The sequence below is a fragment of the Mastomys coucha genome, unplaced genomic scaffold (assembly GCF_008632895.1).
Source record: "Mastomys coucha isolate ucsf_1 unplaced genomic scaffold, UCSF_Mcou_1 pScaffold22, whole genome shotgun sequence".
NCBI lineage: Eukaryota > Metazoa > Chordata > Mammalia > Rodentia > Muridae > Mastomys > Mastomys coucha.
The window spans coordinates 195,852,401-195,875,601 of NW_022196905.1; the positions used below are offsets into that span (position 1 = coordinate 195,852,401).

General features: G+C 33.7%; 1 protein-coding gene across 2 annotated transcripts in view; it reads left to right on the forward strand.

The window, feature by feature from the left end:
• The first annotated feature begins 4,236 nt into the window (after positions 1-4,236).
• Positions 4,237-23,201, forward strand: part of Glra3 (glycine receptor alpha 3) — a 150,086-nt gene continuing 131,121 nt past the window's right edge. The window contains exon 1 of one of the 2 annotated variants that reach the window (XM_031339840.1): positions 4,237-4,772. In XM_031339840.1, the coding sequence (XP_031195700.1) occupies positions 4,702-4,772 (71 nt within the window). In that variant the 5' untranslated portion in view covers positions 4,237-4,701. The remainder of the gene's footprint in view (positions 4,773-23,201) is intronic. The other variant, XM_031339841.1, reaches the window with a different exon arrangement.

Here is a 23,201-nt window from a genome sequence, read left to right on the forward strand (position 1 = left end):
TATAGGCCTTGCTTTATAATAAAATACCTTTTTATCTATGATAAGTTCTTAAATTCTTTCATTTAATTTATTTTTTAGGTTATTGAACTATAATATATATATATATAAGAAAGCTAATGTAAACTTATTAATTATAAACTTACTAATTAGAGGAGGCTTTAATTATATAGGTTTTTACTTCAAAACTGTCTGAAACCTAGTAAGAGTGGTCATTTTTAGTAATCTTATTAATACTTCAGCTGACTAAGATATTTTGTCACAGATTATATACTTTCTACCTCTTAAATTTCTAACATTTTTTATTATGTAAGTCTCAGTTTGTATTTTATTTCATATCCTTCTTAAGTGTCTGATCGCATGTTTTTCTCTTAGAAGTTGAATCTTGGTGCTACAATATGCTTCTGTTGTATCTTCTCTATCACTGAATTGGCTTGAGTTTAATATTAAAGAGTTCTTTTAACTTTCTGAAGTAGTTATTTAGAAAATCAGCATTTCCTAATGGAGAAAGGTTTGCAATGCACTTAATTTTCTTTGAGTTCTTGTTTTTTGTTCAAATATAGCCTCAAAAACACAAATGTATTTGCTAGCGTGAGGTCTGTTTGTACACTGATCTCTTTGCATGTTTGTTATTTCTTTATTGGCCCTTAAATTTGACTGCAGGAGTAAACAAGCAAAGGAAGTCAGTCTCTGCCACACAGTGTTTATACTGCAGGAGCAGGTGGGTTGCCAGAGCTCCCTGGGTGTCAGGATAAAGCCCTTTTGTTCCAGATCTCAAATAAGATGCTCAACCTCAGAAACTGAGTATCTAGGTAAGTTCCTACTTAGTTATTTATGTAAAGCATCCTTTTCAGGGTTAAAAAATTTATATGTCATAAATTTTTGTTGTCTACATACATACATATATAAGTACAACCTGCTCTTTCTGTATAGTGTTACATGAATGTATGTTTCAAGGGATAACCATTTGATATTGGGTAACCAATTTGTGTATATTTCTCCAGGGAAAATAATTTCTCACACTCTCATCACTCCTAGGTTTCTAATAAAGCAAGGAAGAATATATGGTAGCACTTGGAAGGAGGAAAGGGAAGAGGGAAATGATACAATTATAATCTAAAAAAAAAAAATACACACAAGACAAACTCAATGGATGTAGTAGATTGTATCTACATATCTATGTGTTTAAGTAGATATGTATATACACACAAATTTTCTTATAATAAATGATCATTATTGTTATTGTTAATAATAATGACTATTTGAGATGTACTGAGAAGGGCATCACTATCAGTTGATAAATATCCATTCTAAAGAAAATTTCAAAATTTCTCAAGTCATCTTGAACATTTTCTAGAATGCAGAATATTCATTTCAATTGCTTAAATAAAAGTTGGAACCATTCTGTTCTTCATAATTGGAGGATATGTGTTTCATGAGTCTACAAAGTTTGGGTCTTCTAAGTAATATATTTTAATCTCAGGGAAGTTGTTAGAGATGCAACAAGAGCACTCCAAAACTCAGAACTAGAAGTCACATCTTATCTTCTGATAACTCTACCATTGTGCCCCATGGTTTGAGGTTTATTTATTTACTACTACTACTACTACTACTACTACTACTACTACTACTACTACTACTACTACTACTAATAATAATAATAATAATAATAATAATAATAATAATCTGGGTCCCTGTGCTCATTCAGATAGTTGGCTGCGAGCATCCACATCTATATTGGTCAGGATCTGGCAGAGCCTCTCAGAAGACAGCCATATCAGGCTTCTCTCAGGAAGCACTTCTTGGCATCCTAAGTAGTATCTGGGTTTGGTGTCTGCATGTGGGATGGATCCCCAGGTGGGGCAGTCTCTGGATGGACTTTCCTTCAGTCTCTGTTCCACTCTTTGTCCCTGTATTTTTTTTAGATGGGAGCCATTCTGCGTTAAAATTTTGGAGATGGGTGGGTAGCCCCATTCATCAACCCTAAATTGTAGATAAAGCTGAGCATCATTAAATATATCAACATTATGCTGACTAATTTTTGTTTTTGTGGCACAAACCTGGACATACCAGGGAAAAAGGAATCACTAACTGGAGTTGCCTCAAAGAGACTGGTCTCTGGGCAAATTTGTGAGACAGTTGTTGTTGTTGTTATTGTTGTTGCTGCTGCTGCTGCTGCTGCTGCTGTTTGGGGAGGGTTGTTTTGTTTTGTTTTTATTAATCATTGATGGATATAACTCCAAACCACTGTGGCTGGCACCACCACCTCTGGGAATGTGGTCAGAGCAGTGTAAGAAAGGAGAGTGAGCAGGCCAAAGGTCACAAGCTAGTTGGCAACTTTCCTCCATGATCCCTGCTCTGCTTTGGTCTCAGTGCTGGGCTGCAGTAGGACTTGAGTAATTATTGTTTTGAACAAGAAATAAAATAGAAAAATTGCAATATAGATCTTTTTATTATGTGTAGTTTTTAAAAGCTGTATTTTTTCATTTTTATTGATTATTTATTGACATTTCAAATGTTATCCACCTTCCCAGTCTCCCATCCACAAATCCTCTATCCCCTCTCCACTGCCTCTGTGAGGGTGCTCCTCCACTCACCCACACACTTCTGCCTCACTGCCCTACAATTTCCCCTATCCTGAGTCATCGAACCTCCACCTCCCAAGAGGCTCCCCCTCCTAGTGATGCCCAATAAGGCAATCCTCTGTAATTTTTAATCAATGAATAACTGAGAACCATCTGTGTAGTTTAAGTTTTCAATGGGTTCATTAAAGAAGATATCGTCTCAAAGACAGTGATAGGGACTAGCAGGTAAAGGCATTTGCCGCCATGTCAGATGACCTAAGTGTGATCTCTCCAATTCACAATGCGAAATGACAGAATTGCTTCTCCACACGTTATCTTATGACCTTCAAACATGACATATACTAGCCTATGTAATCGTACCTGTGTACATGTACATGCACACACAAATGCAACATAGATATAAAAAAACAGTATTATGAACCTTCTAGTAGGTATAAAACTGATGTATTTCTTATGAGTTTTATGTAAGTTCATGATTCAAGTCAGAAAACAGTCACATAAAACCTGTTTTTACAAATATAGAAGTAACTGCAGAAAACTTATTTTTCACTGGATGAGAATAATGTGATCTACCAAATAGGAGGCATAAATAAGAATATTTACAGTAACTTCTTTCAGCAGGTTGGTACTTGATGTCCTGTATAAGTCCAGATAAATCCAGATTTGCATTTTGTTTTTTAATTGTAAATTACACTTTTAATTCAACTAGGAAAAAGATTGTGGGACAGGTTAAGAATATATTCTTAATATATAGCTTAGTTGTTGAAAAAAATTAAGAGTTGAAAGAAACATTTTCCTAATAAATTCATAATGGACTTTCTTTTAAAAGCCAAAAGAAATGAACAGTTTGATACTGGCCAACTGCAAATAAAGATCTTTGTATTTTAGATCTCTCTCACACACACACACATACACACACACACACACACACACACACACACACACACACACACACACTCGCGCGCGCATGTGCAACACACACACACGGTGGAGATGAGAGACTGATCTCTGAAAAGATGGAAGAAGAAATAAACGAGTTACTACTATGCACTAGTTCTTCCATTTAAAATATCAGATCCGATCACTTGAAAAACTGAGGGGGAAAAATCTAAGTGATGTCTCTGTAGCAGCAGTCTCAGGAGACTTCCTCCCTTAGTCTTTTCAGAAGCCTCATTAGCACCAAAGTCAATTAACTGGCTGCAAGCTGGCTCTGTACATAAGATGCTTCTAGAAGCAACTTATTCAGCTGGGCATGTGCATTCCATTCCCAGCTTCCCAAGCCCTTATCAAGGGTGTGTGTTCACTGTCCACTCTAGCATTTCAGTGTACGCTCTATGAGACAGTCATATCTGAAAAGATACGTCTTTACTAAATTGTGCCTTTTCTGCGAGGGAGGCTGCCCTCTAATCCTGCAAACCACTGAACCTCTCCTTTTCAGCTCCAGGCTTCCTTCCCCATTCCCTCTAGGAGCCTAGTGGGCTCTGCACCAGTTCTACACTGCCCCTCCTTTTTTAGGGGCTGAAAGACTGAGCATTCCCTTGCGTGGTAAGTGGCCTGTCACTCTGTCCTGCTGTGCAGCTGTGATTGGCGGGAAGGACAAGTCCTCTGGCCCCGCCCCCGCCTGTCTTTGCCGCGCTCTGCTCCGTGGGATTTTTGCAAAGGTGGAGAGCGAGATTCTGGCTCTTGGACCTGGTGGAGCAGCATTCCAAATTTTGGCTGCTGCTGTTCTTCCTCGACCCCTGCCTGGGTCAGAGCCAAGAAAAGGCGAGTCCTTTTCTGCTGATAGAGCTTTAGGGGAACTGTTGCTCAGGACCTCTGCACTCCTGACGCGTTGTCACAGTCTCACGCTTTTCTGTGGCTTCACTGTGAAATCACTTGCAATGTTTGTAGCCCTGTGAATCTCTCTGCTTAGTGCTCAGAGGAGGAGTCCAGGAAAACATCAAGTGTTTGAAAGAGGGATTCAGAGTACTGCGGGAGCTGTCTGAGGTGCTGAAGGTCCCCAAGCGTTTGTCTCCAGCAGCCCCAGAAGGGGTTAGATGTCACGTTTTCACTTCGGTCTTTCTGGTCCCTCATGCCTGGGATAAGACTGCTTTCAGGACCGTGAATATCTTTCCGTATCATGGCCCACGTGAGACACTTTCGGACACTAGTTTCTGGATTTTACTTCTGGGAAGCCGCACTGTTGCTGAGGTAAGTCTGCATGCATTAAAAATCTGATTAAGAGAGCTCAATAAACCAATGTGTTAATCTGCAACCACTTGTTAATGAGGAAGCTGTGAAATCTGTGATTGTGTTCTGACTTACAGAAAATATACTTTAAATCATACTTATCTGTTTCAAAAAGCTTAGTAATCTATCTATTGAGACATCTAGAAACATCCAATTTCCTGTTATTTTTCACTAAGGGTGTGTGTTTAAGTAACTGGGCTCTTCCCACGTTACTCTTTCAAATCTAATGACTTAAAAAAGAAAACAGACATTTTGCTTCTAACATATTTTGTATTAGTGTTTTCTTTGTAATGATGAATTATAATTTCTGGGTATTAATTTATTTTTGAAAAAAAAATACAAAATTAGAAACAGGGCCATCACTAGAATGGAAAGAGTAATGTAGAACATAAGCAATTTTTGATCAGAGAAATGTCATTTTAATATATGCATTGATTAGGTAAAAAATAGAAACTTTAAGGTACTACTTTGCAATGACCTAATTCAGAAACACATGAAGGCAAAATCATTAATAAATCATCAGGTATGTTCTGTACCTACAGTTGTCTTTTGGAAAAAAGCAGTATAAGAAGACTATTAACTTGTAAAATTGTCCTGCCATGACAGGTTTTCCTATGTCTCAATTATATTTGATAGTCTTTCTACCTTTCTTTACAGTTATATAGAAGATAATAGGAAAAGCTAGGTGAAACTTAAGATAATTGAAACTCCATTGTTCAGTAAACACTGTATGAAAGCAAAAAAAAAATGTTCATGCAGATACTTAAACTAGCAACATAAATTTTACATTAGTATTATCACATAATTACTGTGGGATATTCACTTTATGGCTGACAACCTTTTCAAGAGTACAAAGTTAAAAAACTAGAAGACTGAATTAGTTAAGCGTATACTAGTTTCCATGTAATGTAAGTATTCCTCCTTGTGTTAATACTTCCAGTTTTAATCTTTTTGGCTGTCTTAAAAGTGTGAATCACATATTGTTCTGGCATGCCTATTTGTAATAGGAAATGGTTGAGAAGGAAATTACATCTCCTACAAATGTTGACTTCCTTTTGTACTGAAGCCTTAAAACCTCTCAGATCATAGTATTTTCAGTGAAAAGTGTATTAATATGATTTTATGGTCTTTGTAACTTTCAACTGACAGAGACCATATATCTATGGAGCAAATCAAAAGTGTGTAGAGGTCTCATGTACATGAGTATGTTACAGAAAGTGCTACAAAATTTATGTTAAAATACACCAGTCATTTTGACATTATATTTTATGTATAATGCAAAATGTAATATCAAAGATGATAACATATTTTCAAAGCAGATATGCCTGTTTGATTTATACTTAAGGTCAATTATTAAAATATATTGTCAATGATATGAAATTCATATAATGACAATTCATCACAATATTTTTATAATAACTAGGTATGTAATTTTCATTATTGGATGCTTTGATTTGTGATATTTTAGTAAAATTTTCTAAAAGTAATAAATAATTGCAATTTATCTTTAATATTATTAATTAATGATTAAAATGTTTAAACAATAATCCAATTATAAATTCTTAGAAAAAGACTTCCCCGATGAGGTTTTTATTTCATATTTATGGTCTTCATCATTTTTGTTCTTTCAAAAGCCAGTGATGACTTTATCCTAAATTGGAATCATATAACAGTAGATCATTGTTCTGTGAAAACTTTAGTAACATTTGAAAAATAAATATTTTTACTCCTAGTGATTGTCCTTAAAAGAAGCTTTCCATAGGAATGAAAGAGCACCTTACTGAAAATGATGTATAAAATGTCTTCATGTAAATTATTCTTTGTTAACTAAATCTACCTATGTTGTACTAATAGAAAAGGAGAAGTACAGATAGTGCTTTGAAATATGTTTTCCATTACTGTTAGCTATAGTCAGCTTACAATCTTATTGAACAACAGAAATCATTACTTTAACATTAATATACTTTAGCAAACTCTTTCCAGAACAATATAGACACAACAGTAGCAGACAATCACCAAAATCATTCATAATGTTTTAGTTCAAATAACTTTAACTGGTCTTTAAAAGATTTTAAAAGTTCTGTTGAAAGAACATAGATAATTTTAAAATAGATATATACATAAAATTTAGTTAGAGTTTCCAAAAACTGAGCAGACCCAGGTGAAGAGATCACAGACCTAGAATGAAAATTAGGAATAAAAATCAATACTAGGTAGTTGTCCACACCAACCACCACCTCCATCTCCTTTCAAAGGCATCACATTTCTTAAAGGTAAAAACTATCATAATTTATGCCACAAATATGTTTTTCCTGCTTTTTAATGTTATAAATAAACAATAATTTGAATCTGATTCATTTTTCAGTAGTTCATGTTTCTATGATTACCCATGGTTCTGGATAAAGCAGGAACACATTCTCATTAAAATATGGGAACACTTTACATGATCTTAGGATAATCAAATTGCTCATTTCTCTCTTGATGGATTCACAGACTATTTTTCAACTATGGCCTAATATAAGTTTATCATGAACATCCTTGAACATCATTTGATATATGTACTTTTGTTTGTATGTATGTATGCATGCATGTGTGTATGCATGTATGTGTGTATGTATGTATGTATATATATATATGTATATGGATTCATGGACTACTTTTCCACTTTGGCCTAGTCTAAGGCTTCCATGAATATCCTTGAACATCATGTGATATATGTAGTTTTATTTGTATGTATGTATGCATGTATGCATGTATGAATGCATTTATGTATGTATATTTGTATATATGTATGTGACCACTGTATATTCCAGACCTGAGACTTTCTTTAGAAACTTTCTGGATGATAAGGCAGGCATGAGTATGGTTAGATGAGAATATTAAACTTTGGTAGAAATCATAATCGTCTCAAAGCTGTTACACCTAATTCTATTCCTATTAATGGTGTCTGAGTTCCTCTAGTTCATTGGTATATGTCCATGTTAGTGCTAAGATACTATAAACACATCTAACATTTTCCTTGATTGTTATTGAAAGACCAAAGTTTTTTTTTTCTTTTTATGTCAGGGTAATTTTGAAGTTTTAGTAATTAATTTTAATAAAATCCATCAAGATTATAAGAAAAAGATTATTTATTACCACAAATCAATTAGAAATATCCATGAGGAAGAAATGTCAGGTCTGGGGTATTTTAAAGAAAATTTAAAATATGATGAGTTAAACATATATTTAAATGGATTTATGTTTCAAAACTGTGTAGACACAAATTAATAATTTCTAAATGATAAAGCTTTCACATTTTACTAAAACATTTCTGTTTTATTAAGCACTTTTCCTGGATTTAGTTTTCATTCTAATAAAATACTACTACTAGGAAATCACTACTAGGTAATGTTTTATTTTTATAGAGGCCCAGCATAGGTTTGCTAGTTGGATAAATTAAAACATATTGTGGGTAAATCTGACAGTGTAAACTTTACAGGTCAATGCTAATGAGATGAAAACATGTCTTAGTGTATTACTTCAAAGTCTACCAAAACATTTTGTCATTTTAAGTTCTTGATTTTGCTTTTTATTATGCTTAGGAATTGAAAACAATCCTTTTAAGTGACTATGATGGTAGATACCTGTTTTCTTATGTAACAAATTGAAAAAGAATATATTCCAAAGAATAAACTTTTACGCTGAAGTTTTATTACATGAGGTTATATTGAATCAATAATTTTATACATTCAATGAATTATACCTCACATACATGATTCTTCTGCTTTTGTATGAAAAAAAATTTACATAGAGGTGAATTATACTCCAGCATCCTAGTCACTCTATGCTTCAGATTACAAAGTAGGTTATAAAATACACTTTTGCTCTATAAACTTAATTCTTTTTATTCAAACAACTGTACCATTGTATGTCAATCAACTGTCATGATGACATGTATAAGGTTAAGAATTACAGTAAAATTATTTCATCAAATTCTATATGTATGCTTGTGCACACAGCATGGTTAGTTCTGCTTGACTGGGGAACTATTACCTTTCAAAGCAAAGCACTTAAAGCACAAAAAAAGAAAGTGGGGTCAAGTGTCAAAAAATGCACAAGCACTGTTTGCAGAAGCTTGAGACAGGGAAGCTATTGAGAAGGTTTGACACTTGTTCTGAGTCTGGTCGTAGACTTCCTCAATGATCAGAAAAGACTATCTTGAACTACAGGCGCTTGTACAGTCACAAAATGTATACCTAGGTAATGTTGACTGCTAACATTAGTAGAAGAAATCATAGTTTGTGATTTAAGATCATATTCTTCTATTACAACTATTAAAATTCCTACCAAAGTAGACCTGAGTTCCTTTAGAGATGGCTTTGTGGGAGGTGCCTGCGGCCAGGCCAGACAACCAAAGTTCTAACCCTAGAAATACTATGGTTAAAGGAGAAAACTGACTCCTAAGTCTGTTGGCCTCCACACTTGTGCTATGAAATGTGCATGCCCCAATACATACTTACATAAACATAGACACACACATACACAATTAAATAAATGTTAAAGAAATTGATAATGATAAAAATAAGCTTTACCTAAGAGAAAGGGGATGAGTGGAATATGAATAAAGTTAGAAGGAGATGATGTAATTATAACCTTGTAGTTACTATTATATGGGTAGTGTTAGAATTTGGATCAAAATAGCTATGTATCGCTTTCCTTGAGAGACAGAGTTTCCTTCAAGTTATAAGTAATGACTGGATACTGTGGTACTCTTGTGGCCTCAAGAGGCTGAGATAGGTGAGTTACTTGAATCCAGAAAATTCACAGACACCCAAGTGAACATAACAAAACGCAGTCTAAAAACATGTAGGTTATCATTCAGTTTGTTAATAAAAAATTAATCTATTCTGGTGGTAAGATTCCATACTTCCAGCTAACAAGGAGGCCTAAGAGGGGAAGACTGAAAATTAAAAGTCTTTTTGGGCTACACAACAAGAACCTTTCTCAAACCTACAATAGTAATAATAATAATAATAATAATAATAATAACAACAAAAACAACAACAACAAAATAAAGCTGGATGTATAGCTTAGTAGTAGAATACTTGCATAATATATGTAAGACCCTAGGTTCAATCTTCAGTACAGAAAAAATTCTTAAAGATAAAAAGAAGTAAATACTGATATAAATTACAATTACAACTTAAATTACAAGAATAAATCTTTACTTGCATGATTGCTTTATAGCTTGTATTACATATATGTACTTTTGTTCAAAATAAAATTTACCTTAAATATTAGACTCATGCAGAGTGTCTGGGTCATTTTTTGAAAGGAACATGTGTTTAGAATATTTCAAGCATGAAATGCCACCCTTGCATCCTGCCATCCCTTAGTTAAGTAGAGAAGTGCAGTCATTTAACTGCTACCAATGTAGATGTAGCAAATGCTTATAAAAAGAATATTAAAGGAACTTGCACAAAGAGAGATGTAAATAATACAAATATAGGATGGGGAGATACCTCAGCAGTTAAAAGCTCAAGAGTCCAAGCGCCAGACATCTGCACCCACGGGCACACACAGAGAGAAATGTACACATACACTCAACTGAAGTTAAGAAAACAACAAAAAATGGAAAACACATGCACATGCAGTGAGGGTGGAACACAAAAGAGTGTGCAAGTGAAGAAGCATTCAGCCAGGATCTCTTGTAGCTGTTGGCACATGTAATGGATCCTCTCCGGTTCTCCACAAAGCTTACCGACAATTCTTCATATTGAGACTAACGATTCCTGAAAACAACAAATATAGGCACGTGTCTGCATAGAAATGTGATCTATTTATTCATTGTTTGTCTTCACTTTGTTGCTTCCCATCAAGAAAAGGACAGTTTGTAGCTTTGTTTTGCTTGGAGAAGTAGCCAGGGAAAGGGAATAATAGTGAGTTACCTCAATCTGCTTTTGGATTAGGAGTAGGAATTCTAGGACAGAACCAACAAAATGTGTGACTCAATTGAGAAGTTCAGCCCAGAGGTGAACCTCTGCTAAAACTGCATGCCAACAACATGCATTTTCTAAATTAGAATTTAAATCCTCTGATGTCATCAGAGGGAGAAAGTGATGAATAGATGTGGCCCCATCACAATTTCTGAAATGCATGATCTCCATGCAAGAGGTTGTCCTGCAGAAAGTGTCAATGGTAAATAACAGGGAACTTAACCCCTAGTAGTAACCTTCTAGGTGCAGTTCAGTTGTTAATATTATGACAGTGTTAATAGATGGAAGAGTTTCAAAGGCATTGGGTGAGGGCATGCAATCACACATTTTCCATATCAATTATACTAAACCTTGAGATATCTCTGACAGTGACAGTGTTACCAACTTAACTATTCAAGTAACATGATTAGATGAGGCTTAACATGGAGACAACTGGGCCATCCAACTCCTACCTACCTCTAGGAACACCTGAGAAACATTTACAATGGAAAGCACTTTGTTCAGATTTAAAAATTCTCTACATTGAGACTTCATTATTATCAAAGAAAATGTCTTTGTTAAATAATTTTAATAATATAATTTAGTTATTATTCTATTTCTTCTATCCAAGGTAAGCTTAAGCTTGCATTCCCTATATTTGCACAACCAATTATTAGTCTTAGAGTTTAGGTTTTATTTATTGATTTCTTTTTAAGAGTTATACATTTTCGATGACATTGCTGCAATATCTGAATCAGGGTTTGAGTCAGGGGCATTTTCTAGTCTCTTGCTCCATGCATGAAGATCAAACACTGCAGTTTAAATTTCACCTGTATCCTTCCATAGTTTTTTATTAAACTGTGTGGAATAATAGTTACATTTTCTTTCTAATATGCAAAGTGTTGGTGCAAAATATTTTCTTTTGATAGTTGCTGTACACACAGCATCTCTTTCATAATTGTGTTTTGGTATTATGAAGATTTTCTCTTACCTTAAAAATTATAAGTTCCTCAAGGATGGATTTATTTTTGAAGTATGTTTTATCTCTGTAATGTTTAATTCAATATCATACATGAAGTAGAAAATCAACAAATAGTTTTTTTAAAAGATACTTTCTGCTTATCTGTCATATGACATAAAATGTAAGTTATATATTCAACATCTCATATAAGCTATATGACCAAACAAATTATACTTTGAAAACATTACTCACTGTGAGGTCAAAAACACATAGACACTGGAAATTTTAAAAGCTGTAATGAAGTTACAATTTTTTACTCCTCAAGGACAATAGATTCTGTTATGTGATGCAATACAAATTATCACATAATTATTCAATCATCATTGTTATTAATTCTTTCTCATATCTGTTTCATTATTGCTTTTTAAGGATTATTTTCTATGTATTATTCTAACCATAGTCATAAAATTATGATACTACAAAGATGCCCTTTGTATCTCTTGTTTTTGTACTCTATGTTTTTGCTCTTATGCATTAATATAAGCTTAAATCCTTATACAAGAAGTATCTGCCTGGCTTCCTTGGGATAGTGATAGCCCATCTTCTAATAGTTGCCACCCTGATGTGATGCTTCTTATACTAAAATTTTATAGTTATACAATTCTGTATACTCTATATAATATAATACAATTATACAAAATTATAGTTTATAGAATAGTCATAACATGATATAACAGTTGAGAAATAAAACATATTAGGTCTTTGCAGCTTTGAAATGAGCAAATTATGTCATTTAACTACTGGTACTGCTAACTATAAAGTACTCCTAAAAGCAAAGCAACAGGGGACTTTTATAAATACATTGTTTTAAGAAACCATTAGGCTTTCTTTAAATATAGCTTAAGTCACAACTGCCCTAACTAAAGTTACTATTGGATGACTGTCATAGTCTTATCTATATGTTTTTATAAAAGAATATTAGGGACACTTTCACTTAGGATTATTTTCCTGTAATTTAGACTTAATTTTTGTATTGACATTAGGCACATGAGGAATCTCATATGTAAAGTTACTGGATCCTTCTAAAGCAGATCTCAGTAGTTAGTGCAGGTGCTTGCTCCAGTAAGTCTCCTGCTGGGAAAATAGAGAAAACCAAATGTAGTGGCCATTACGAAAATTTCACAACAAATCTAACAAAATTTCTAGCAACAGATAAACTACAGGAAATTACATACTGTCAGTAGTGTGTGAAGAATCAGCAGCAGCAATGCTTAACTTGAAAAAAATTCTTATTCAGACTCTCCAAATAATACCTCAAGTGTGAGTCAGTGAGATCACCAGTTAATACCTTGTCAAGGGATATGCTCATCCCCTCCATGAAATGACTGAGATAAAATGTGAATTCCACCTCTTTGGTTAAACAGTACTCATTTTGTGTCACTATCTCTAAGAAACCACCTCAGATCTCATCTCTAGTCTCAGCAGGGGTCATAACTTCCATGGACTTATGCCAATGTCCCAAAATCATGGTGGTTGAGCATGCATCCTTTTCAAAGAATAAATTCTTTCAGAAAAAGGCAGTGACATTATTCATAGTGATAATGAATCTGCACGAGAAAGGAGAAACGTAACCAAGAGGTCACCAAACATGAGCCAATATTAATCAATTGAATCTATTGTTAATTAACATATTGAGGGTCACACTTAAGTCCTGTTATATCTGTTACAGCTTTAAGTTCAGAGTCACTGGCATGTTTCTGAGTCCCTTGATAAATTGAAAATGGTAATATCATGTAATATTTGGATTTCTTCTTTTAATCTATTTATTTTTATACATATAAAGATTCATTTGCAAAAGACTTCTTTTATTTTTTTATAGATGATAATCGCTGAATATATAACCAGAGATAACTAGCAAATACAGCAACAGTTATAAACATTGAAAAAACCCAGAAAATTTGGGGGTGTGGAAACAAACAGAAAAAAATATCTAAGAAATAAGGACATTTAAATGGACACAGGATTCTTGATGAGGTGTGAGAAGGGAAAAAGAAGGCCATTTCAAATGGAGACTGCAACACTAGCAGGGACAGTATTTTCACAAGGAAACAAAATGGAGGTTACAGTCAGCTTCACAGTGACATTTCTAGCACAGGTTACCCACATTTTCCTTTAAATAAGTGAATACATTTGGCATTTTAGGACTGTAGTCTCCTGCAGTATCTATAGGACATCAGCAAGTGCTTTTTAAAAAATATATATTATTTTTATAAAATATATTATTATATATTATATTTTCTCAATTACAAAATGCTTTATTTGCCTTTCCTTGACTTTAAGGGAAGATCACATTCTAAAAGGCTAACTGTAATTCCTGTGTTTGTTATATGCCTTTGTTAACTTGTATCACTTTAATTCCGTACATAAGAAGTTTAAGAAGGAAACATTAACTATGAGCAAATTAAACAAGCAAACAAAAAAATCAAGAAAGAGGAGTAAGGGATATGAGTAAGCCAGTAAGATGCTCTTTGAACAAACAAGAGCACCCTGGTTCTATCTGTAGAGCCTTTGTAAAAACCACTTGCTGGTATATGATTGCATAGAGAGGAAGAGATGTATGATTTCAAGGACACCCTGGCCAGGCAGTCTAGTTAAATTGATGAGATCCACTTTCCAGCAGTAAACCCTGTCTCAAACTTACATTATGCCATTTGAGGTGCATCAATAATTTCTTTTCTGACATTCACAGGTAGGTACACACATGTATACACAGTCATACCCATAGGAACCTGCATATAAATAGATTTATAACACACATTAGATACAAACACATTGTGTACACGTATGAGCGTGCACACGTGCATAGGTGTATGAGTTTCATAGTGTTAATAAAGTGATTATTCTCTTATTAAAAATCAGAAATATATCAGGCAACCCTGATTCTAAGATTTTCAATCTGTACCTTTGTTGACCACAACTCTAAGATGCATTGAATGGTGCTTCTACTATGTATTTAATCATCCTCAAATAAGAGAGATCTGTCCTTACAGACATACAAAAGAATCTTTCCTTGGACAGTGCATCCTGCTGTCTAATAAAAATACACTAACTTCTTTGTGTCCTTTTTTTGCCTCCTATTTTCTGTAGTGAGGAAAATAGAAGCAGCAAGGATTATATAGATTAAAATACTGTACATCTCACTCTTCTTCAAGTTGTTACTTTGTAAGGATCTTAAAATACTTGAAAACGCCTTTGAATCCTTCTCTTTTCTCTCTTAACCCCTTGGGATTTAGGATATCTCTTTCTTCCTATAAATCTTCAACAGTGAGCATCATCAAAGAGACTGATTCCACTGTAGGTCTCTGCTGCTGTCTTTGAGATTATAGTAACGTTGAATCTCATTTCTAGTCCAAATATTTCTCCTTAACCAACATCATATAAACCACAAGCTTTACTTTACTTCAATATTTAAAAGGTATTATTATTTTCTGTGTATCTGTCTGTTTTCATTTATGGATATAAAAATATCAAAGACTTAGAAAAAAACTAAGATCCAAGCTTGGAATGTAATGTAAAATTGTATGCCTTTATAGGAAACAATTAGCCTACTTTAGACTTTTTTTTAAAATACCAAGTCTTACATTTGCCTAGTTTCTCAGTTCATTTGTGAACACACATCTAAACAATAAATATGGAGAAAATACTCTGAGTCAAACTTCATTTTTCATTTTGAAGGGCTCAGTGATATTTTTATGGGCTGAATGATTGTTGCAACTATGCTGGCTTATCTTTATAATGTAATGTATACAGCTGTAGGTATCGACAGATGCATTTTTAAAACTGACATTATAAAAATATGATCATATTCCTTTAGGGGAAATATGTACTTAGCAGTGGAGTGATAATTCTTTGTTTTATATCCATAGCTTGTCTTCTAAAAGTCTACTTAGTTATGTATAACTAACATCCACTATACTCATATATATAAGAGCCATTTAATTGTCGCAAAAAGTTATCTTTGTTTTAGGGATTCAAAGCACTGACTAAAGTATGACCAATGCAATATAATATTCTAAAATGAAGAAAGAATCCATATAACAAAAAGAGAAAGAAAAGCATTACAACTAATTCATATGTGAGAAACCAAGAGCAGCATAGGATAATAATCACATGTGTGCAAGCATACACACACGCACACACACACACATTTACACATATACACACACATTTTAACAATAGTAAAGGATAATACTTGACAAAAGAAATAGTATATAAAGAAATGTTACAATTGTGTAGAGAAACTTGTAGGATAAGTTACACACACACACACACACACACACACACACACACATGCAAGCAGAAACAGAAGAGGGACTAGGAATAGAAAGGTGATATTGATGACTCTTCCAGTTGTTAGTGCAAAACATCAGAAGTGTTTACAAAATCAGGAAGCATATATGATTGGATGGTACTGTTCAGAGTGTACAGCACTTTTCATACTAAACGGTATGCATTCAATTACTAAGAGTGAAAATTTTGGTGGCTTGTGTCAATCTGTGACTTCTGTCTGGCCTCTATTAGTCCTGTGCCTACTCCCATTTAATGAGAGCTGAGCCCTGGGTACTAAGAGCATACCTGTAACCCATTAGGATACGTAGATAAGAAAAACAAATAGGAAAGACCAATGTAGTAAGTTCTTGATTGCTTCATTTTACTTTTCATTTCTATTTTTTAAATTAAATTAAATTAAATTTTTTAGTAGAAGGGAATTGGTAGGGGCAGGAGATGTATGGAGCAGATTTTATTAATTTTTATTTATTAAAACTTTTATTAATTTTGCCATGTGCCTAAAACTGAGCTATAAAAAGTGCTTGGTAGATTAGAAATTCAAGATGGCTTGAGTTTGTTGTCTACAGAAAAGCAATCCATGAATGAGGGAATGCTTTGGAATAGGTGGTAAGAAGAAATGGTGAGCGAAGGGCCTAACAAGTTGAAGAAGGGGTTATAAGAGAAGAGCTGAAAGGGAAGACTTGGAAGCACAAGAGGTCAAAGTCTTTGGAACGAAAATGGGGGTTAAAATTGGTGGATCATAGGCTATAGAGAAGGGCGAAGTTCTAGTTCTATAATTAAGATAGTGGAATGACCAATGACTCTTTTGAAGTAGGAGGCTGGGTTATCAACTGAGATAAAGACGAACAGTAGAGGAGACTAGCAATGGTTGCTCAAGCTATTACAAACATAGGCTTGTTTCCTCTCTACACTGCGGCATGGAACTGCTGTTGGTCTCAATAAAGACTTAGGCCACCATTGCTACAGCAAATGACAACTCTGAAGGGGGAGGCTCAAGATCAGAGGGTAAAATCTTTGTCAGACCAAATTACTCTGGGTTGCAACGTTGTGAATAGAAGTCATGCTACCTAATTAACACAAATTGCTTTTTTTCCTAATAAATGTCATATGAGCTTATGAGGACATCAACAACAACAACAACAACCACAATAACATCTCTCTTTCAAAGGTGAAAGGTTGTCCAGAGTTGTGGGACATGTATGAAGTATCAATATTTCGGAGGATGGTGGATAGGTCATTGAAATTAAAGGTCAGTCTGGACCATATAATAAGACTAAGTCACAAATAAAAACAAAATCAAGATCAAAGAAAATTTAAAAGGAAGTATTTGAAATGTGAGTTAATTACAATCAAATTCAAAACATATTGTTGTTGCTACTGTTCTTGATCTGGTTCTTGTTCAAGACAGGTTTTCTCTGTGTAACCTTAACTGTCCTGGAACTTGGTCTGTATAGCAGGCTGGCCTCAAACACACAGAGATCCTCCTGCCTCTGCCTCTTGAGTGCTGGGATTAAAGGCATGTGCTACCACTGCTTGGCTCAAATTATAAGTTTTGATTATTTTTTCTACTGGAAAATGTGACACCCAGTTTCAAACTTTTTCTTTCCTTGTACTACTTTATGTATGGGCACTGAAGCAGGAAATTCTGACTTATATATTGATTAATAATCTTGAGATTTTTTTTTTTTGCTTTGTTTGCATCTTGAAAGAGCCAACCTATTATTGTAAAATACTGACTGTGTGTGGTGGGGGGGGAATGATACATTTTATTAAATAAATATAAAATCTCTTAATGCTAAAAGACATAATTTCTATAATATATGGCTGCCTAGACACTTTTCATATCATCCTGTAACAATTTAAACATAATAGATCAAAGATTTAAAACAGATAAGGGAGTGAATGTAAGGGTGTAGGTGAGGAAGCAGCACTGTATTCTGGCTTAAGTATAAAGTAATTAGTAGCTTATATTAGAATGTGAGTGTCCTTGATTGTGACATTTTTGCTTCATGTTTAGTATTTAAGAAAAATGTGGCCCAATGAAAAAAACCTTGAAGTCTAGTATAATATTAACTGTTGAAAAGCTTAGCAGTACCATCTCTTTGGTTACATTTACATTTTTATCATTTCTAATCATGAATTCTTCTGTGGTGTTATCTGATTTTCAGTTTGTTCTGTGTCAACTCTCTCTCATTCAAAGACTATGTAAGTGGGATAGAATGAGGCTGCCTGAGCCACAGGAAGAAACATCTTCAGTCTGTCTTAAATACACTTTAGATACAGCAACTTGCACTTCAAGGTATCATTCGCATAAAAATTCATAGTCACATAAATGGGAATAGCTATGAAAATCTGAATATCACCATTCTGTTGACTCAGAGATATTTATGAAACTCCTTTTTAAATTCTCTGCACGTATCTTTCCTACACTAAAGACTTCAGAGACCAGTGCTTTACCCTAAGATATCTTGCTTTTATATCTTGACTCTTATCATGTTGAGAATTTATTTTTTAAAATCTACTTTAAGGACATTCATTGGTACAAATTTAATCAAAACTGCAACCAGTGAATTCAAAGTAAATGCTGCATATATTTTTTTGGTGAATTTTACTATTAAATTATAAATCAAAAGTCCTTCCAGATAGTCATGTTCACTCCAGATTGGTAAGGTCAAGAACAATTTGTATGCTGTAGATTTCAATGTTTTTTATAAGACGAACTTAGTTCATATAAAAACCAAATTCACATTTTTTTGACAAACTATTTTTTTAAGTCTAAGAGGTATTTTATTAATTAAAACTCAGAACCAAGACACCTTTCTTAGACAACTGCTTGGTAATGGTTTTATGTTGCAGGTTTGACATTAATCATTCAAAAGTTATTGAAACCAACCTCAAAGAATTTTTTGTAAATTAAACTATTTAATGCTTAATGTCTATTAAAGAACAAAGTGCTCTTGAGCTATACATTGAGCAACTTATCCTTTATTAAGGAGAACACTAAAAGCAAATAGTAGATTAGTGTTTTCTGGTCATGTCATTCCCCATGAAGAAAGGTCACTGAAGTTTCCAGCCTAGTAGAGAATATAATGATGTTTTATCTTACATATCAAAGGACACCAGTGAGTGACTGAGCTATACACATGAAGTAGGCTGTTTTCTATAAGTTATAGTTGGAAAAAGGAAATTCCTGACTTAGGTAAGCAAAGGAAACATGAACTAGTTGAGATTTATGAAAAATAACTGATAAAATTTTAATAAGCAAAATATGTATTATGATTTCCAATGAACTGGCCACACTCCTAATTGTGAGTAATTGTTATTACAATTTAGTGTGCCCAAATTATATTATATTCCATACATCAGACAGAGCTCATTCTTTGCCCCCTTTTTAAGATGTAACATTCATGAAGGTAATGAAGATATCATGTATGATGTGGAATAATGTATGTGTGTACACATGGGACAAAGGACTACAAATAGAATAAACAGATTTCAAAACCAACCTGAAGAAATGAGAGAGCCAAGGCTGATGTTTCTTCCTGTGGCTCAGGCAGCCTCATTTTACCTCACTATAATCTTTGAATAAGTTTTCTTAATATATGTCAAAATGAAAAAAAAGTAAATATTTCCTCTAAAAAGAAGAGCCATGGTAATTATGAACAACATTCTATAATATGCAACTCATCTTAACAAACCAGCACTATTTTACATTTAAAAAATATATTTGAATGATACTCATTTCTCTGGACTGATAGCAGAATACAGAACTAATTTGCCATTTTGTGAAGTTGATGTCATAGCTTCTAATGTAGTAATTGCTGTGTAACTATATTGAATCTGTATTCAAGTTTCAAATCATCATAAGCATTTATTTCAAACAAATTTCAAAGGGCTTATGTGAATTTAATTTTGATTTTTCCATAATAAGTTAGGTTATGCATTGTTCTGTTGTCAGTTTGGAAACACAAATACTTCAGATAAATCAACTATTCCCAGGAATTGCCCCTATCCTCTCCTTACAGGCAGTGACTAAAGAACTCAAGCTTCCCTTCAGATCACACTCCACACTCTTATAAAAGTACATCTCAATGTAAGTAAATTGGAGATTTAAATATTTTTCAAGACAAGGATCCTTTTTAACTAGGAGTAGCACTGCCTTTCTTTTCTATTGTGTGGTTTTTCTGAGAGAGAGAGAGAGAGAGAGAGAGAGAGAGAGAGAGACAGAGAAAGAGACAGAGACAGAGACAGAGACAGAGAGACAGAGAGGGAGAATGAGACAGAGAGAAAGAAACAGAAGGGCAACGAGACAGAGAAAAAGAAAAGAAGAGACAAACAAAAGAAGACACATAGAAGTTTCATAGGATATCTTTCTGGTCACTCTCAATCTCCTAACCTATGCTACTACACAAAAACGTAAGGAAGATTTCTGTTGAAGTGGTTTAGGACAAGAATCAAAGCAAAAAGAGCCCATCTTCTCTCTCTCTGCTTTTCCTATGAACTTTTGAGTAAAACAGGGTGTACATGCCTTAGACCAGAGAAATACATATATATTTAAGTTTCAAATAAAAATATCTTTCACCCATCCATTCATGAATTTTTGATGCCAATTTTAGTGAAGTCTACCCTTGGATGAAATCGACATTGCCTAGTTGCTACTAAATTTGAGACACCTGTTTTATGCTAAATGTGTATGTTTTGTATAAAATGCTTATTCATACACTCTATCAATTCTTCCAGGGAATTTTTTGCTAAGTGATTTTTGTGCTAAACATAGTTTAAATATTAATGTGCTGTTAGGAAACTACTTTACAAGTGACCTACTCAATTTATTTTTAAAGAAACATAATGTACAAATTTCTTATGGATTATCTTTATGATCATGAGTTTGTTATGCCCATTGTGTTATTTCCTCCCTAATTCATTTAAGTCAATTCAGTTTGACATCTACAATTTTCCTAACAGGGTACCAGTCTGCCAACAATGACCTCTAGATTGAAAATGCTTAGTGTTCAGTTTTCATCTTTAAGGATTGTCAAGTTTTTATTGGCTGTCCCCTTCTTCTTTAGTGTCTTTTTATTTTTAAGCTGGTTCCCAGGACCTTTCTACACTGGGTGTCTTTCTCACCTGCTTTTCTTGTTCGGCTGGGCTGTTTTCTCCTCTGATCTGCTTTTTCTTCTCTTTTCTGTTTTATTTAATTTTCCCAAGAGATTGTGTAATCTCAAAGGCTTTATAAGATAATATCATGTAATATAATTAATATAATAATTCACAAGATAAACATCTTGAGCCCAGCAAACACCTGGACAAATATAAACTTCAAAATGGAGTTTAGCTCCGCTTTATAATGCCCTGGTTGAATACAATATGAATTCTATGAGACATACAATTTGGGGCAAATTTGTTTGTTGTAGATTCCAAAGTCCTCCAAACAGCACTTGGTATATTGAATATGAATATTTTCTAAGAACAGTGTAAAGAGGAAATGAGTAGGTGTTGGTATTAAACAAATCATCCCTACCTGTTCAGAATTTTCAGTTTTTCTTGTTTGCAAAACCCTCTTCTCCAAGCCCTAACCAAATTTTGCTCTATTTCTAGTCCTTCACTTTGAAACACTTCCAAATAATAATTTGCATATGGATTAAAGCACCAAAATCATAATTTTAAAAAGGTACCTTCCTAGCACTCCTTGGTCCTGCATCCCATATACTTGTATTCTTAAGCAGCAGTATTTTCAAACGCTTGTTCTTTCTCCAATGATTATTTTCACACATTTAAATAACAACTTCAGATTGTTTATTATTGGCTCACATATCGTTTGCCTTTAGTTTTCCATCTTTTTCTTTGTTTTGTCTTATTTGATTTTATTGAATACTTTATTGTGCTGGGTAGTTTTCAGGTCACTTTGACATGGAATACAGTCCATACAGAAGACAAAACCCCATTTACAAAAATGCCCAGACCAGATTGGCTGATGGGTAAGCCTGTGGAATATTTTTCTTGATTGATAATTGATGTACTGGGGTTTTTTGTTAGCCATCCACTGCTGGACATAGATCCTTCCTTTAAGAGCAGTTTAGAGCTATAATGAGAACTAATTTTTCATTTTCAAGGCCATTTAGGAGATTTTTCTTATTTTTAATGTTTGACAGTTTTATTAAGCATAAATTGATGTCATTCTCCACTAGTTAATCTACTCTAAACCTAAATGAACTCTTTTTACTTTGAAAAGATATATATTTTCATCCTCTTCTCTATATTATCTACATGATAAGATATATAAATACAGGGAGAGATTATTTTCTCCTTCTTTTTGTCTTCCAGGATATTGAAGGATTTTGTTCTTTGTGTCTCTTTTCTAATAACTTCTAAGATAATCTTAAGCCACTAGTCATTTGGTACTATTTTAATGCAATTTCAAGAGAAATAATTTTTAATGATTTTCTTGCTATACTTAAAATATTTATTTATATGTGGAGCTATAAATTACTTGAAATTTATTTATATCCATAAATAAGAGATGTATGAAATAAGAGATGCAGTTATCTTTTCCTATAGATGGTTGAAGTTTCATGGCACCATTAATTTCAAGTAGCTCTTATCTATATGTAGAACATTATTCAGTCCACCCCACATTAATGCCACAGTTTAGTTCCTTATAAAAAGTGTTTTGAGCATCCTATCTCTTATAAACTTTCATTCATTGTCTATTTTGTTCTCCTGATTGCTTTCCCTTCAGACTTAGAATACTCTGTTTCTTGTTCACTTATATTTGTGCTTCTTCCATTATAATGTACAGTTCTAGCCCACAAAAATTTTTCTGATGATCTATTCCATAGAGAGTTTACAGTAGACACTTTGTTACTGCATAAAAACAATAAAATGAGTATAGGCATATGTTTTTGAAAATACACTGAAATAAATTGCCAATGAAAAGAAAAATACGTGATTTTTGTATCATGTGGTAACATGAATGCCTTTACTTTGTAATCTATGTATTTCGTAGTGTGTGTGTGTGTGTCTGTGTGTTGTTCTAAAATTCTCTACTTTGTGTTCTCTATTTGTCTATCTGCCTGCCTATCTCTTCCCCTTCCCTCCCCTTGCCTCCTTTCCCTCTCTCTC